Source organism: Stigmatopora nigra, chromosome 8 (assembly GCF_051989575.1).
Source record: "Stigmatopora nigra isolate UIUO_SnigA chromosome 8, RoL_Snig_1.1, whole genome shotgun sequence".
Taxonomy (NCBI): Eukaryota; Metazoa; Chordata; class Actinopteri; order Syngnathiformes; family Syngnathidae; genus Stigmatopora; species Stigmatopora nigra.
The window spans coordinates 8,188,659-8,202,517 of NC_135515.1; the positions used below are offsets into that span (position 1 = coordinate 8,188,659).

General features: G+C 38.1%; 2 protein-coding genes across 10 annotated transcripts in view; one reads left to right on the plus strand and one right to left on the minus strand.

Moving 5' to 3' along the window:
* Positions 1–32: 32 nt before the first annotated feature.
* Positions 33–10,627, plus strand: LOC144200874 (alpha-2-macroglobulin-like protein 1). The gene is made up of 24 exons (XM_077723240.1): positions 33–124; positions 419–564; positions 703–852; positions 1,051–1,218; positions 1,295–1,376; positions 1,556–1,697; positions 1,820–2,045; positions 2,139–2,265; positions 3,371–3,492; positions 3,618–3,669; positions 4,201–4,284; positions 4,382–4,558; positions 4,652–4,733; positions 6,173–6,329; positions 6,485–6,559; positions 7,253–7,415; positions 7,567–7,748; positions 7,820–8,032; positions 8,565–8,683; positions 8,788–8,878; positions 8,965–9,033; positions 9,771–9,876; positions 10,031–10,070; positions 10,154–10,627. The coding sequence occupies exons 1-24, from the start codon at positions 64–66 to the stop codon at positions 10,155–10,157; spliced, it is 2,838 nt and encodes a 945-aa protein (XP_077579366.1). The 5' UTR covers positions 33–63; the 3' UTR covers positions 10,158–10,627.
* phldb1b (pleckstrin homology-like domain, family B, member 1b) overlaps positions 10,387–13,859 on the minus strand; it is a 44,213-nt gene continuing 40,740 nt past the window's right edge. For 7 of the 9 annotated variants that reach the window (XM_077723236.1, XM_077723231.1, XM_077723232.1 and 4 more), the window contains 3 exons: positions 13,237–13,322; positions 13,054–13,083; positions 10,387–12,509 (listed from right to left, as the gene is read on the minus strand). In XM_077723236.1, the coding sequence (XP_077579362.1) occupies positions 12,369–12,509; positions 13,054–13,083; positions 13,237–13,322 (257 nt within the window). In that variant the 3' untranslated portion in view covers positions 10,387–12,368. The remainder of the gene's footprint in view (positions 12,510–13,053; positions 13,084–13,236; positions 13,323–13,859) is intronic. The other 2 variants (XM_077723238.1, XM_077723239.1) reach the window with 1 other exon arrangement.

The window sequence follows — 13,859 nt, forward strand, 5'->3', positions numbered from 1 at the left end:
AGTGATAAAAGCACTAAGTGTCTTCAAATGACACTCCACTTTGTTTTCATTTGTACTTAGGTCATGTCCAAAGGGGCAATGGTGCAGCATGATCGTATCCCTGTGGTTGTTAAAGTGGGTACAGGTAATCTGATTTAATTGAATTGATTCAGTTGTGTTTCTATGGATTCTTACGAAGAGTCAAAAGAAATTGTTTGTGCTTTTCATTTTTCATTGTTAGAAAATTTGTTTTGGACATTATTATTACTGTTGTTGCAACAAATTTCAAACTATAGATTGCATATGTTTACTTGTCAGTCTAGCATACGTACAAATCTGGTTCCATTACTTTAAAACATTTAAGATAATGTGACTTTTCCTGCTATAGAGATTGTTAATTTATTTCTGTCTTTTCGCATGTTATTCTTATCTTTGTCAGTGAATAAAGGAGAGCTGTACATACCCCTACATCATATTATGAGCATGGCCCCTTTTGCACAGATTGTAATTTACACTCTGTTGCCTGGTGGCGAGACTGTGGCAGACAGCCAGGATTTCCCCATCCAGCTCTGTTTTAAGAACAAGGTTGTGAATATGTGAATATTATAATTCTTAAATGAACAATGATCAAATGCCATTGACAAAGGTTGTAAAACCAATAAATACATACAGTACTTGAGAATTGCCTTTATCACTAATGATCGCTTTTGGTTTTCCACACAGGTTTCTCTGAAATTCTCAAACCTCCAGGAGCTCCCAGCAGCAAAAACCACATTGAAACTTCAGGCTTATCCAGGATCTTTGTGTTCTGTTAGAGCCATTGACCAGAGCATCCTATTGTTGCAGTCGGGGAGGGAACTCACTGCTGACTATGTAAGTTCCATTTAAATTCAAATAAATACACAATCTTCTTATTTCATTAAATTTGATAAGATTATTTCTGAATTTTTGTGTCGTTTTTGCCATTCCAACCAGTGAAGAATGTCCCAAAAGTCTAATAATTAAAAAAAAAATCAGGGTATATAACATTGATGAGTGTTGTTAATATGTTTTTTTTAAATTTGCGGATAGGTGTACAAACAGCTACCTCTTCAAAGACTGTCGGGATACTCTTATGAGATTGACGACTTGAACCAATGCTTTCCCTCGCCCTTTCCTCGTCCCGAGCTGCAGCGGGGGAAGCTTGGGGGAGGCTTTTTTCCCATCACTCAGAATATTGACGTCTACAGCATTTTTAAAGTAAGCTTTTGAATGGACTGTGTGTGTGCGTATGTGTAGTAGTCATATTTCAGTTGGCAATATCATTCTTTTTTAGGCAATAGGAGTGAAGCTCGTGACAAATTCTGATGTGAGGAAACCCATCGAATGTTTCCATAAAATTCCCTTAGTGGCTAAAGGTACATTCACTACAGAAATGAATCTCTATGCTATTGTCTATTGTTACTTTTCCTATCTGGCTTGTCGTAGATTTCTTTTTGAAAGATGATTTCTTTTCTTCTGAGATTCATCTGACAAACAATGAAATCTCACCCACTGAGGGTTGTGATGCATCTTTTCTTTTCTGTCTTTAATGTAGTCAAACCCGAGCAAGGAGGTGTGCAGCCCTCAAAGGCTATTGAGTCTATTGCCCGTGAAGAAATTGATGATGAGAATGAGGAGGAGGAGACCATTCGGACTTTCTTCCCGGAAACATGGATCTGGGACTTAGTTTCCGTTGGGTAAACATGTTCCGGTGTCAGATAGTGAAAACTTTCATTTTGATTAATTCAACGTTTATCACTTTAATTTAGAACCCTATTGCTTGAGCTCCAACCATTGACCTGTATCATGTATCTTTTAGTAACGAGGGTATCGCAAATGTGGAGAAGATAGTCCCAGACACCATCACCAAGTGGGCTGCTGGAGCATTCTGTGTCTCCTCTGTGGGCTTTGGTGTGGCACCCAACACAGGCTTAATTGCCTTCCAGCCCTTCTTCGTCAGCCTAACTTTACCCTTCTCTGTCGTCCGTGGAGAAGCGTTCACTCTAAAAGCCACTGTCTTTAACTATCTCTCCAAATGCATCATGGTAAATATCAATGAATTACTGATGGCCATAATGAAACACTATGGTATGAAACAAGTTGGATGAACGAGACCTTTGAATACTTTTTTTTTTCAGGTGAGGGTCACTCTGACCCAGTCAGAAGCATATACCTTCAGAAACTGTGATGGTTGCCAGTACACAATGTGTGTTTGTGGTGAAGAGAGCAGAACCTTCACTTGGATCGTGACTCCAACTGCCCTAGGTAATTAGGCCATCACATGAAAGTATTTTGCCACAACTAATTCAGGGTGTTCCCCACCTGGTGCCCTTTGTTGCTTTGGTTGTGCAGTCGTTGTGAAGATAAACCGATGGGAAGATTCATATTTTAACAACATATTTGGCTAATATCCCATGAAGGAAAAACAAGTCTGCTATAATTCTTTCCTAAATTACAGACCATGGACATGACCCTAACATTTCAGATTTTAAAGAAGCAGAATTACGTGGCAGTCCTAAAACTATAAAAATCTGAAAACAAGTAAATATATGCAAAAATGATGCAGAATTGATCTGAAAGGCAAAGTATAAATTACCCAAAATTGTCTTACTTGAGCATAAATTTGCAAAAGTTAAAAAAGATATTTGAAGGAATTTAAAGACAAAAAAACAGCTGTGTAAGAATATTAATTTGAAAATATATATATACATATATATAAAATGTTTGGTAATTTTCAAATTAATATTCAGGTTTACACGGTTAACACAATGTTATGGTTTATGCTGAGAAAGATAAAATTACCAGTCTTTACTGGGCCATACAGAAACACATTTGGAGTTTAGTCAATTCAAAGGGTATGACAAAAGAAAAGTAGATGGAACATGGCAGAAACACTGAGCGATGGCTTGCCTGAAAGTTGACGAGTTCTAATCACCTCCATCAGGCAGCATTGAGGACAACGTTGCATTGAATTTCAGATCATGCTATTCCATCTCCGCTTCAACGCGTGCTGACAATCACTTGTAGCAACACGTCAGGTAGCATCACTGATGAAACACTTGGAAACATCTCCCTTAGGGACTGATCTGTATTTGGCCTCAGTGAAAAACACTTTTAGCTGTGAAAGACAGGGAGGGGGTGGAAGCTAAAAGGGTAAGGGAGAGCGTGTATTATAAGGAAACAAATGGGGATTAATGACAGCGGAAAGGACTGGGATCTGGGCACCAAGCAATATTCATAGGAGGTGTGTGTATGGGGTAAAACCTAAAAAAAATAAATTGAATCAGTAAGCTTTCCATGGTAAATTTGCTAAAGCTTGAACAGAAAATGCACGCGTTAATAAGAATTCTAATTGCTTGTTTGCACGCAGGCAAGATCGATTTGAAGGTCAGCGCCGAGGCCCTGAAGACCAACTATCTGTGTGGAAACGAGGTTGCTACTGTCCCTGAAGTAGGCCGTGTTGACACTGTGATCCGCACTCTGCTGGTGGAGGTCAGTACCAGTCGCATATGAAATACTCAGCCCTCTTATCACAAATGTGTTGGACATCTATCAACCAGTTTGTCTTAATGTGCAGTGCTTTATAGTCATTTTTTTCATGTTGTTCTCTCACCTAGGCTGAAGGAACACCTCAGTCAATCACCCATAATGCACTTCTCTGTCCTTCAGGTGAGCTTTTAAATCTATAACATTTTAAAAAAAACCTAAGAGTATAGTAGGTTGTATTTTATTATCTATTTATGTGTCAGTTTTTGACATTACATTGTAACTTTGGTTATAACTGATATGAACTCAATCATTTCTTGCTGATAAATTATCAAGAAGATCCTCACATTTATGGAAAAAACTACAGTCCTATTTGATTATAATACAACAAACACCAATTAATCAAATCAACATATTAAGCTCAATTGAAGTCGGTGTCATCAGATTTAAACATAATTGGCTCTTTGTATGCTAGATCATAATCTGAAATTACAAAGTACAATTAGCAGCTTGTGCAACTGACTGCAGTGCCAATTTAACAAGAAAAAGCATATTTAAAATGGTCTTATCAGATCCAATAAGGACATTTCACCTTACGTCTTTTGGATAAAAAAAGAGCCTTTTGACTAAGCTTTTAAATTGTAGATAGCCTTTACTAAAGCAAAATAAATCAGTGTGTAAAATGTAAAGTGTTACCCTCACTTTTCTTTCTAGATGGAATTACGTATAAGAAAATTTCCCTCGTCTTGCCAAAGATCTTTGTCACTGGATCCGTAAGAGCAACTGTTTCAGTCCTGGGTAAAAAAACAAAACAAAACAAAAAAAAACAATAAAACTGCATTTTCATAGAAAGCTTTTGTACATAACACTTCTTTATGCCATTATTTTACTAAAGGTGACCTGATGGGACGAGCCCTTGAAAACCTGGAGAATCTCTTGAAAATGCCATATGGTTGTGGGGAGCAGAATATGTTGCTCTTTGCTCCAAACATCTTCATTCTCAACTACTTGAAAGTGACAGGACAACTAACCCCTAAGATTCTGGCCAAGACAAAAGGTTTCCTAGAAAGTGGTGAGTCCTCATTAACTGAAATTTTTCCTAATATTTTGACAAAATACATGTTCGAAAGGATCTCACGTGTGTATTTTTGCATGTGTTTTATAGGATACCAAAGGGAGCTTACTTACAAACATGATGATGGTTCTTACAGTGCCTTTGGGAAGAGAGACGCATCTGGCAATACCTGGTGAGTAGAAAAGAGCCACTAATAAATGACAAATGTGTATTACACAATATATAATATAAAACTGTATATCAATTCTTTTAAATATTGTTCACACAAATATCACATGAATATTTTTAAAAATGTCAGAAAACTAATCCAACTTTCAGAAAATATAACTCAGAAATCAGGCATGTCAAGGAAGGGTTTCAACATTTTACTTTTTAAAATCAATGAGAATTTGTGGGCAAAACAGAAAGGCTCAATATAAAACGATGAAAAAATTGTTGCTAGGCAAGTGATATATGCATTCTGCATCCTCTGCTCCATTAACAATTTTATGTTAGTCAAATAGCCATACATTATATGGCCGCTTCACTAAAACAAATATAAGCAAAACGATACACCAGTGGAATGAAACCTTTTGCGTTTTTTAGGGAATTTGCAGTAGATGTTATATTACTGTTGGGATTCTGAAATTCCATTGTAGAGAGTTGCAATTTTTTTCACATTTTGCTCAGACTTGCTAAATGTTACTGTGAAATGTTACTTTGACAGTTACAAAAATGTTGACCATTTATTTGAGCCTGTCAGTGTACGTTAACCTCAAGCAATCTGAAAGGCCCTAAAATATCAGAATAAATGACGTAACACAATATATATACTTGGAATGCAATTGCATCAGATGTTATTGAACAGTTTTAGGTACTTAGCTTTATTTTTTTTATACACATTGACTGGTCGAAGTGCACATTTAATTTGATGTAAGAATGGAAATGACAGCCAAGAGGCAGGCATACACATCTCTCTGCTTTTTGGCATCAGAAAACATCCGAGTCATTTACTTTATGATGAAGCTGCCAAGAAAATATTAATATTTGTTTCTAATGGGCTTAAAGCACATCGCCTGGAGGGATTTAACAAATGCCTTGGATTTGCTGAAAGGATACTGGGCATTTGGGTGCGTGGCGAGTATGTGTGGGGGCGGTTGTTTGTTCAAAAAAGGAGCAAAGCGTCCAATCATATTAATATTTTTTCTAAAAAATTGGCCTGGTTGAAACAGTTTGAACGTGTTATGCTTGTGCACTAGGTAATATAGAAATTCAATCTGGACTGGAGGCAATTTTAATAGCCAAAGCAACAGTTTTTGGGAAAAAAATTAATACGATTTCAATTCTTTCTAACAGTATTCACCCATTATTAGATACTTCTCAAATTCAGTAACAATAAGTTCCTATTGAGAATATACTTAAAAGTATTCATGATTCTTTCTGATGAATATTGTCGTTTCCTCTCCTACACATTGCTGTCCCTCTGTCTTATTACGCAGCTCTCTCTCTTTATATCACACACCCGGTCATGATGTAATTGTTTTAATAGCTGGGTTCATGTCGAGGTTACCGCCACAGGCACGCTGCGCTTTGAATTGTTTTTTTAAAGTCTGTGTCTGTCTCCGTCATCAGGCTGACCGCCTTTGTGATGAAGTCATTTGGTGGGGCGACGTCTTACATCTTTGTAGATCCCAAGCACATTTCAGATGCCAAGCAATGGTTGTTCTCAAACCAGGGGCCTGACGGCTGCATCAGATCTGTGGGAAAGCTTTTCCACAATGGCATGAAGGTGACAATGGCTTTTGTTACCTATTGTTTCTTGAAGCAATCATAGAGAAAATTGATTTCAAATGTATTGTCCCTGAACTCTACTTCACTATTACAGAACTAAAATATAATGTATAGGATCTGATATAATGAATACGTCACTAAATGTCTCATCAGGGAGGAGTGAGTGACGACGTGTCGCTGACAGCTTACATCGTCGCCGCCCTGTTAGAGCTGGACTCCGACACTTCGGTGAGTCAGATGTCACTCCCCTATTATGTCTAGTGGTTGACCGTCAACCCCGTGTGGCGTTTTACACAACACTAGACTACACTGTAAATTCTAATAACTTCTAATAACATTTTTTTAATTAACAGAGTCTTTGTTGGTTGCATCCAAGTATCAAACTTTCCCTACTTTTGAAATTCTTTTTTTTTTCTAATGGGGTCTGTATGTGTATCAGTCAGTTCCACTTAGAAATTTGATATTAATGTTCTTACTGTCAAATAGTACAATTTGTAATATACAGTAATGGTTTGGGACGGTGAGTGGTTAGCACGATCGCCTCACAGTTTTGAGTTTAAGAGCTCGATCCCCACGTGGCCCTCGCGAAAATACTTGGTACAGAAAAGAGATGAATTTTTTTTGTGTGTGAATAGCTACAAACATTGCAAATGCAAACAGTTTGAAATTAAATCCTCCTTAGAAGTGGCAAATCAAAGGTAAAGTGACTTTTCTCTGGAGTGCCAGTTTACCTATGAGGTTAAACAATGAATCCCACCACATCTGCAACTGCCTGCAGGCAAGCGTTACAGAAAATTTCACCTCCCCAGTTGATCACTGCATCTCAGGTGTAATTTGGTTGCTCGCTGATTAAGGCCCGCCTCCAAGAGTGAGGGAGCTTGGGGGTTCCTTTTTGTTAAACTTTCTTTCTTTTTTTGACAGGATCCTGCTATCCAGAAATGCCTGGGCTGTCTGAAAGATGCATATGGGCAGCTCAATAATTTGTACACCACAGCACTTATGTCTTACACCTTCACCCTGGCTCAAGACCAGGACATGAGAAGCAAACTCATCAAGACCTTGCACCAACAATCCGTAACAAACGGTACGTACATTATTGCAATTATCACAGGAAAACATGTTATCTCACATTTCCATTAATGGAAATGGTTTTATTCTGGGTTAGCAAATAGTTAAACATAAACAAAGGAATGTTTTGATTTTTTTTTTTTCATTGGTCCATTTTGATTGTACAGGGGGAACCCGCCACTGGACCCGAGGCGGCCTACATTCCCTTGAGGTGGAAATGACCTCCTACGTGCTCATGGCACTACTCTCTGGGCCCACTTTGACTAATTTTGGATTAGATTACAGCATTGGTATTGTGCGCTGGCTCACAGACCAGCAAAACTCTTATGGTGGTTTCTCCTCAACCCAGGTAGACAAAGTCAGGAGATGGTTTCAAACTGTTAACAGACGTAATGACTTGCCTTTCCCTATGTTTCTCAGGACACTGTGGTGGCCCTTCAGGCACTGGCCAAATACGCTGAACTTACCTATAGCATTGAGGGTAGAACTGTGGTGACTGTGACATCAGTAGGTGTGTACAAGACATTCACAGTGGACCAGACCAACCGGCTGCTGTTCCAGGAAGAGACACTGAGCAACGTCCCAGGAGTGTACAATGTAAATGCAAAGGGACAGAGCTGCGTTCTGGTACAGGTACGATGATACTTAGCAGGAAATGATGGTTTCATGCAATTGGTCTTGTGTAGGCAGATATATGAAGTGTAACAATAGCTGAAAAGCAACATTTTTAAGGCAGGAAATGTAAAAACATCCGACACATTTACTCAGATTAAATCTAATGAGATAAAAAGCGTATTTGAGAGACTTTAGTCCAAAGACTGTGAGTACCCTACTGTGCTTAGAGGAAAGATTTCAAATAGAGGTCACTCGAAATTCAATAATTCACTCTGCAAGTCTTGAAGGTCATTCTGTCAATTTGTGCACTCTAACCACACGTTAGCCGTCAGTGGTCGAAGCTTTTAAATCCAAGCTTTTTACTGGTACTGACGACATTTAAGATACCTGATGAATTCTAAAATTTAGTTTAATAATATTTTCTCAGTATACCTCACAGGTCTACCATTCTGTGTGTCCACAGGACAGGTTAAAACAAAAAAGAAAGAACATTAATTTTGAATTTTAAAGGTCAAGTTCATCATAAAATCTTTGTTACAAACTCTTCCAGATCTCCATGGATTACAACATCCCCCCTCCTCCAGACTTTTCTGTCTTCCACATCTCCGCTAGAGCCATTTCCAAATGCACTCCAATCAGACGCCATGTCACCCTTTCGGTCAATGTCCGGTAAGATTGGATAAATGTGTGTCTCTGTCTACATGTGTGGCTTAGTCGCTGATAAAATAAATGTGTCTCATATGTACTATGGTTTAATTTATTTTTGTATGCAGGTACCAGGGCAGGAGAGAGGAGACCAACATGGTCATCGTCAACATCAAACTCCTGTCTGGATACATTTTGGCAAAGAGCTCACTGGACTCGGTGAATTCATTTGTTCTTTTGGCCTTACGTGTTTCTTTGTGTCAATTTGAACCAGAAAAATGAGGGTTTCTTCTGTGATATTTTAGTTGAGAGAGGACCGCACAGTTAAGCGTGTGGAGGTGGAAGAAGGTTATATCGACATCTACTTGGATGAGGTATGAAACTTTTTTTTACACTGAAGTTAAAAGCACATTACAGTAGTCAAAAGGTTGGTTCTATATTCATTTTGGGTAAAATTGCAGGATGAAGCAAAAAAGTAATTTGCACTTGTCATATTCTAATCTAGCCTATTTTCGCCTCTTCCCATTCTATTAGTTACTAGATGTCCTAAACCCTCACCGAATTAAAACAATTTAAATAACCACAAAGGATTTATAAGAAACTACACAGTTGCACATTAGAACTTTTCAGCATTTGAAGACACTTAGATTTACTATTACACATAAAAAAAAACATTTGGATGAAGCAAAATTGCACAAACCTTTATCAGGAAAGCTCAATCTGGCTGTATTAGAATTATCACTGCACTCGTACAAGCATGTCAGTACTTTTTGCAGGTCTTGCTCTTACCGATCAAGAAGCGGGATGGCAAAATTCTCATTTGATCTGTGCAAATGTACCTTGATGTCCACTTTTACGCCAACCTGGTGATGACACTTCGTGAAACTCCAGGCTCAGTGGCCACTACTTTCTTAGAACATCCTGTTGGATTCCTTGCAACAGCAATCAGAAAAAAAAAAAACACTCAGGTCGAGGATTGATTTATCACCCTCCTGCTTAGAGAGCGCAAAGTAGAAACTCTAACCTGATTAAAGATGGAGTCCCAAGGCGAGCTGGATCAGATCTATTTGGTGTAAATGTGACTTGAGCGGCATGCGCTTTCTGTCTACAGCTCAGGAAAGATGAGCTGGTGACTTACAGCATGACACTGGAGCAGGAGATGTCCGTCAGTAACCTGAAAGCAGCTGCAGTCAAAGTCTATGACTACTACCAGACCAGTAAGCCCCTCATCTGTCACCTAACCTGAAATTTTCAAATATAAAACTAGCTTGAATGCAGTAGTTAAAAATCGTCTTAGTTTGACACTGCTGCTACCAAGATTGGTCACTGAATCGTTCCATGTAATACAACATGTTCTCCTATGATTTGCAGGTGATGTTGCCGTGACAGAGTACACATCCCCATGCAAAGAGTAAGTCACCTGGATTTAGCTTTATGTGTGGAATTTTAAACCCTGATACGTACAAAAGACTAGAACTTGTATTTGCTATGCAGGTGATCGTTTCAACGAGCTTTGAATGAACAGAGCAGAAAAATCGGATTTCTATCAAGAGGATTAACTGTTCATCAAATTTATCTTTAGATGTGTGGTGTGGATTTGAAGGGAGCACTTGGGGTTGCAAACAACATTCTTTGTTCTTTTTTTCTAATGTCTGATTGGGCATGTTAGTTCTCTCTGAACACTTTTTATCACTATAATGCACTAGAACCAAGATAATCACACTAGGTTCAGTAACAGTTTTTAATAGGATTGACGAATCCATGTTTTTAACTCAAAGGTGGAGCATAATACGTACAATAATTGTAAAACACAATCGGTAAAAAAAAGAGTGCTATGTGAGTGGGTGTATAGGGTTTCGGGTGGTCCTGTACCTTTTTTTTCTTTTTAAAGTGGATCAACTTCATCACTACAGTACCATATTGGAAATTTGAACATTTGAAATGTAACAATCGTAAAATAAAATTGACAAAAAATGGTCTTGTATCGTTGTGTTTCATTCAATAATATACATCCATCTAGGCACCTTTTTTAACAGTATTTTTCAGCTTTCTTTTCAATATAGATTTCAGTATATCATATCATATCATATCAACAGTCTTGCCAACGTCAAATTTGGTTTGCACACATCAAGTGTACAATAGAGGCAAGGAAGACATAATATATTAAGGTCTTTAAAACTATTTGTAGGAGGTCAAACATCACTATCTCAGGTATGATCATGGCCTTACAACTCAACTACACACACAGTTCCAGATCCTCCTCCCCTGTTTGCAACAAACCACATTGATGGCACATTTGGAGACTCACAAATTCATGGCCGACACATGACTAACAACATTATGTACAATTCATAAGTAGGTCATTTCTTATGATTGTTTGATTGGTTCACACATTGGCTGCCCCTCACGGTGAATTCCTCTTTGTCCATTTTTTTGGTTTGACCGTTTAAAACATTTAAAAAAAATACAAACCTGAATTTTTATGATTTGCTTTGTCTGGTATTACCTGTCTACCAGCTGTGGCATGGTTTATTTAACTTCATTAGGAGGCTTACAAGCTATAAAATGTTAAGTTGTGTTAGTTAAAGGCTTGCAAGGTTATCTAAGGTATATCTTTTTTTTTTTTTTTTTAAATAAGTGGTCGATGCGGGTTTGCTTTCACACAATAGCAACATGACAGTCGTGGGTTTGTCCGCTTTGTGATGCGTCTCGATTTTTGTGTCATTATATTTAATAAGCAGAAGCTTTACTCTGGGGGACAAGATATATTTAGACTAGACATAATGTTAAGGTAAACAGGCTACTACTTATCTCAATATTTATTGTACTTATCAGAGTGGGATTAAACCAAAGCTCTGAGGTACTCAAGTGCACAGCGAGTGAAACAAATGATATTAGTGTTGTCAGTAAGATGGGGAAATAGGAAAGAAAACATTGAGCATTTCCATTGATCAATTGTTAAAAGACTGAAAATGTGTCTTTGAATTTGAGGCATTATACAGACCTTCATAGCTAGTAGAAAGTCAGCGTCAATAATATTAAGCAAATAGCCAACTGGACTCAAGAAAGAAAATAAATTGAATTTTAAAACCATGTCAGCATTGCAGCATTGAGACACAGTCATATTAGTACACAAAATAGTCACCGTCATCACTTGTGTGACAGAGTCAAATCAGCATCCATTTGACCAAATTCAGGCAGCCAAAAAACTCCAAATAGTGCACTTCCGATTAAACATTTTTCAATGCTGTGAGGGATTTGGAGTGAGTCTTCAAAGTCAAGCTCATTTGTAAAAGAGCAGTAAATTATAAACAAAAGTAGGGAGGAGGATGCAGAGCTTTGCTGCATTTAATACACGTGTACCTTTTCCATGAGCTTTTCACAGCTCCAACATTGATACTAAGTCATGGACATTTGGCAATTCTTTCAACAAAATAAAAAAAGAATACAAAAGATCTCTATTTGGCAATATAGAAAGGCTTTCAATAGATTCAAAGGTGTACATTTTGGTTTATATACAGTAGTGTGTGTGTGTGTGTGTGTATTTACTCTTGGAGCTCCCTTTTTTAAATGAGTGTTGGTGAAGACACAGTGACGGGTGTGATTAAAAATAAAATAAAAATTAAACCTGATGGTTACTAGCTGTGGATAGTAATTGGGAGTGTCTTCAGAGTCCCTGCCGAAAATGAGTTTGCCATGCCTTGCGTGGTCAGTTGAGGAACTGAGTGTAGCCCTCGGCGCCAGTGACAATGGCGTCCATCCAAATCCTCATGGCTTCGGCCGAGGGTGCCACCATATAGTAGAGCCGGTCATGGGTCTTCACGCAAAATGTCAAAGCAGGGTTTGGGCTCTGAAGAAAACAGGCATATTTTTTTTAATCTAGATAAATGATTAGCTATTTAATCGTGCATTTATGAAATAATCAGAACAAATAGAGTCAACTTATGTTGTTTTTTTTCTTTTACTTCTCTCCTATTGATCTATTTACAACAAAAATATGTTCAATATTTTGCTGAAAAAATAAAGCATTCCTTACTCTTCAAATATTTCAAAATGAATTGAAGAAAACAAAGTTGCAAAAGACTTTTTTTTCTTTTTAGTTGCGTGTTTGTTTAACAATATTTATGTATCCGCACATAAGTACAGGGCTCTATCTTGTGCCTCATAAATAAGTTAGATCAGGTATTCTACACAAGACATTCAACAGGGGTCCTAAAGGGGAAAAAAAGAAGGGCCAAGGGAACAAGCAGGATTAGCAGATCAAACAAAACACACTGACACGTAAATCCAACCGGAGGATTTCAGGTTTCATGCATTCACATTCACTGGCAGGTTTCTAACCACGGGGATGAGTACGGTTAGACAGGTGAACAGACAGCGTGCTGGATACATACACTAGTCAGATTCAAGTTGAATAAGCCCCTCTAGAGGTGAGAACAGCCGGCCAAAGCAAAAGTCCCGAAATAAGGAGAAAAAAAAGCAGATAATGGTGTTTGCAAGAAAAAGTTGAATTGAAACAATGACCACAAAAAAAGAATAAACGAGGGAACAAAATTCACATTCAGAATAGCACATACCTTGGTGGCACTGCGGAGGTGGTCATAATAAACCTCTTCAATAGCTTGGAAGTATATCACTCCTTTCAGCTTGGTCTCATGTTTGTCTAAAGGGGAAAAAAGGCAGATTTCTTTGATCAAAAAAGCACGTTGTTGGATTTTCATTGGCAATCAGTTGCACCTTATTATCCATCCTCTGTTGACATCTTTAAATCAACAAATCCAACTTTGATGACGAGCATATTAGCGATGATGGATACAAAATGACGAGTGCAGCACTTTTAGGGCCCGTCTTTTACAAGAAAAGCTGCTCCTCTTTTTCTATGTTCGCACTTGACTGGCTTCTTACACTACTCTGGTACATGCTTGCACTTTGTTTCATCAGCCACTGCAGAACTGCAGCAAGGAACCGGTGGGGAACTCAACACCCCGTTTCTACCTCCAGGCACAAACACTCCACAAGCCAACTTAAAGAGTTGTAGGTAGAGATGCGGTACTTTATTTCGAGGAATAGTTTAATACACCGCTATTATCTCTTAATGACCTGTTTAGCATTCAAATAGCCTGCTGTTTACATCTCCTTTGATTGAGAGCAAAATGATATGCTGTAGTTTGGGGATGATGAGCAGCCTCCGACATTGGGT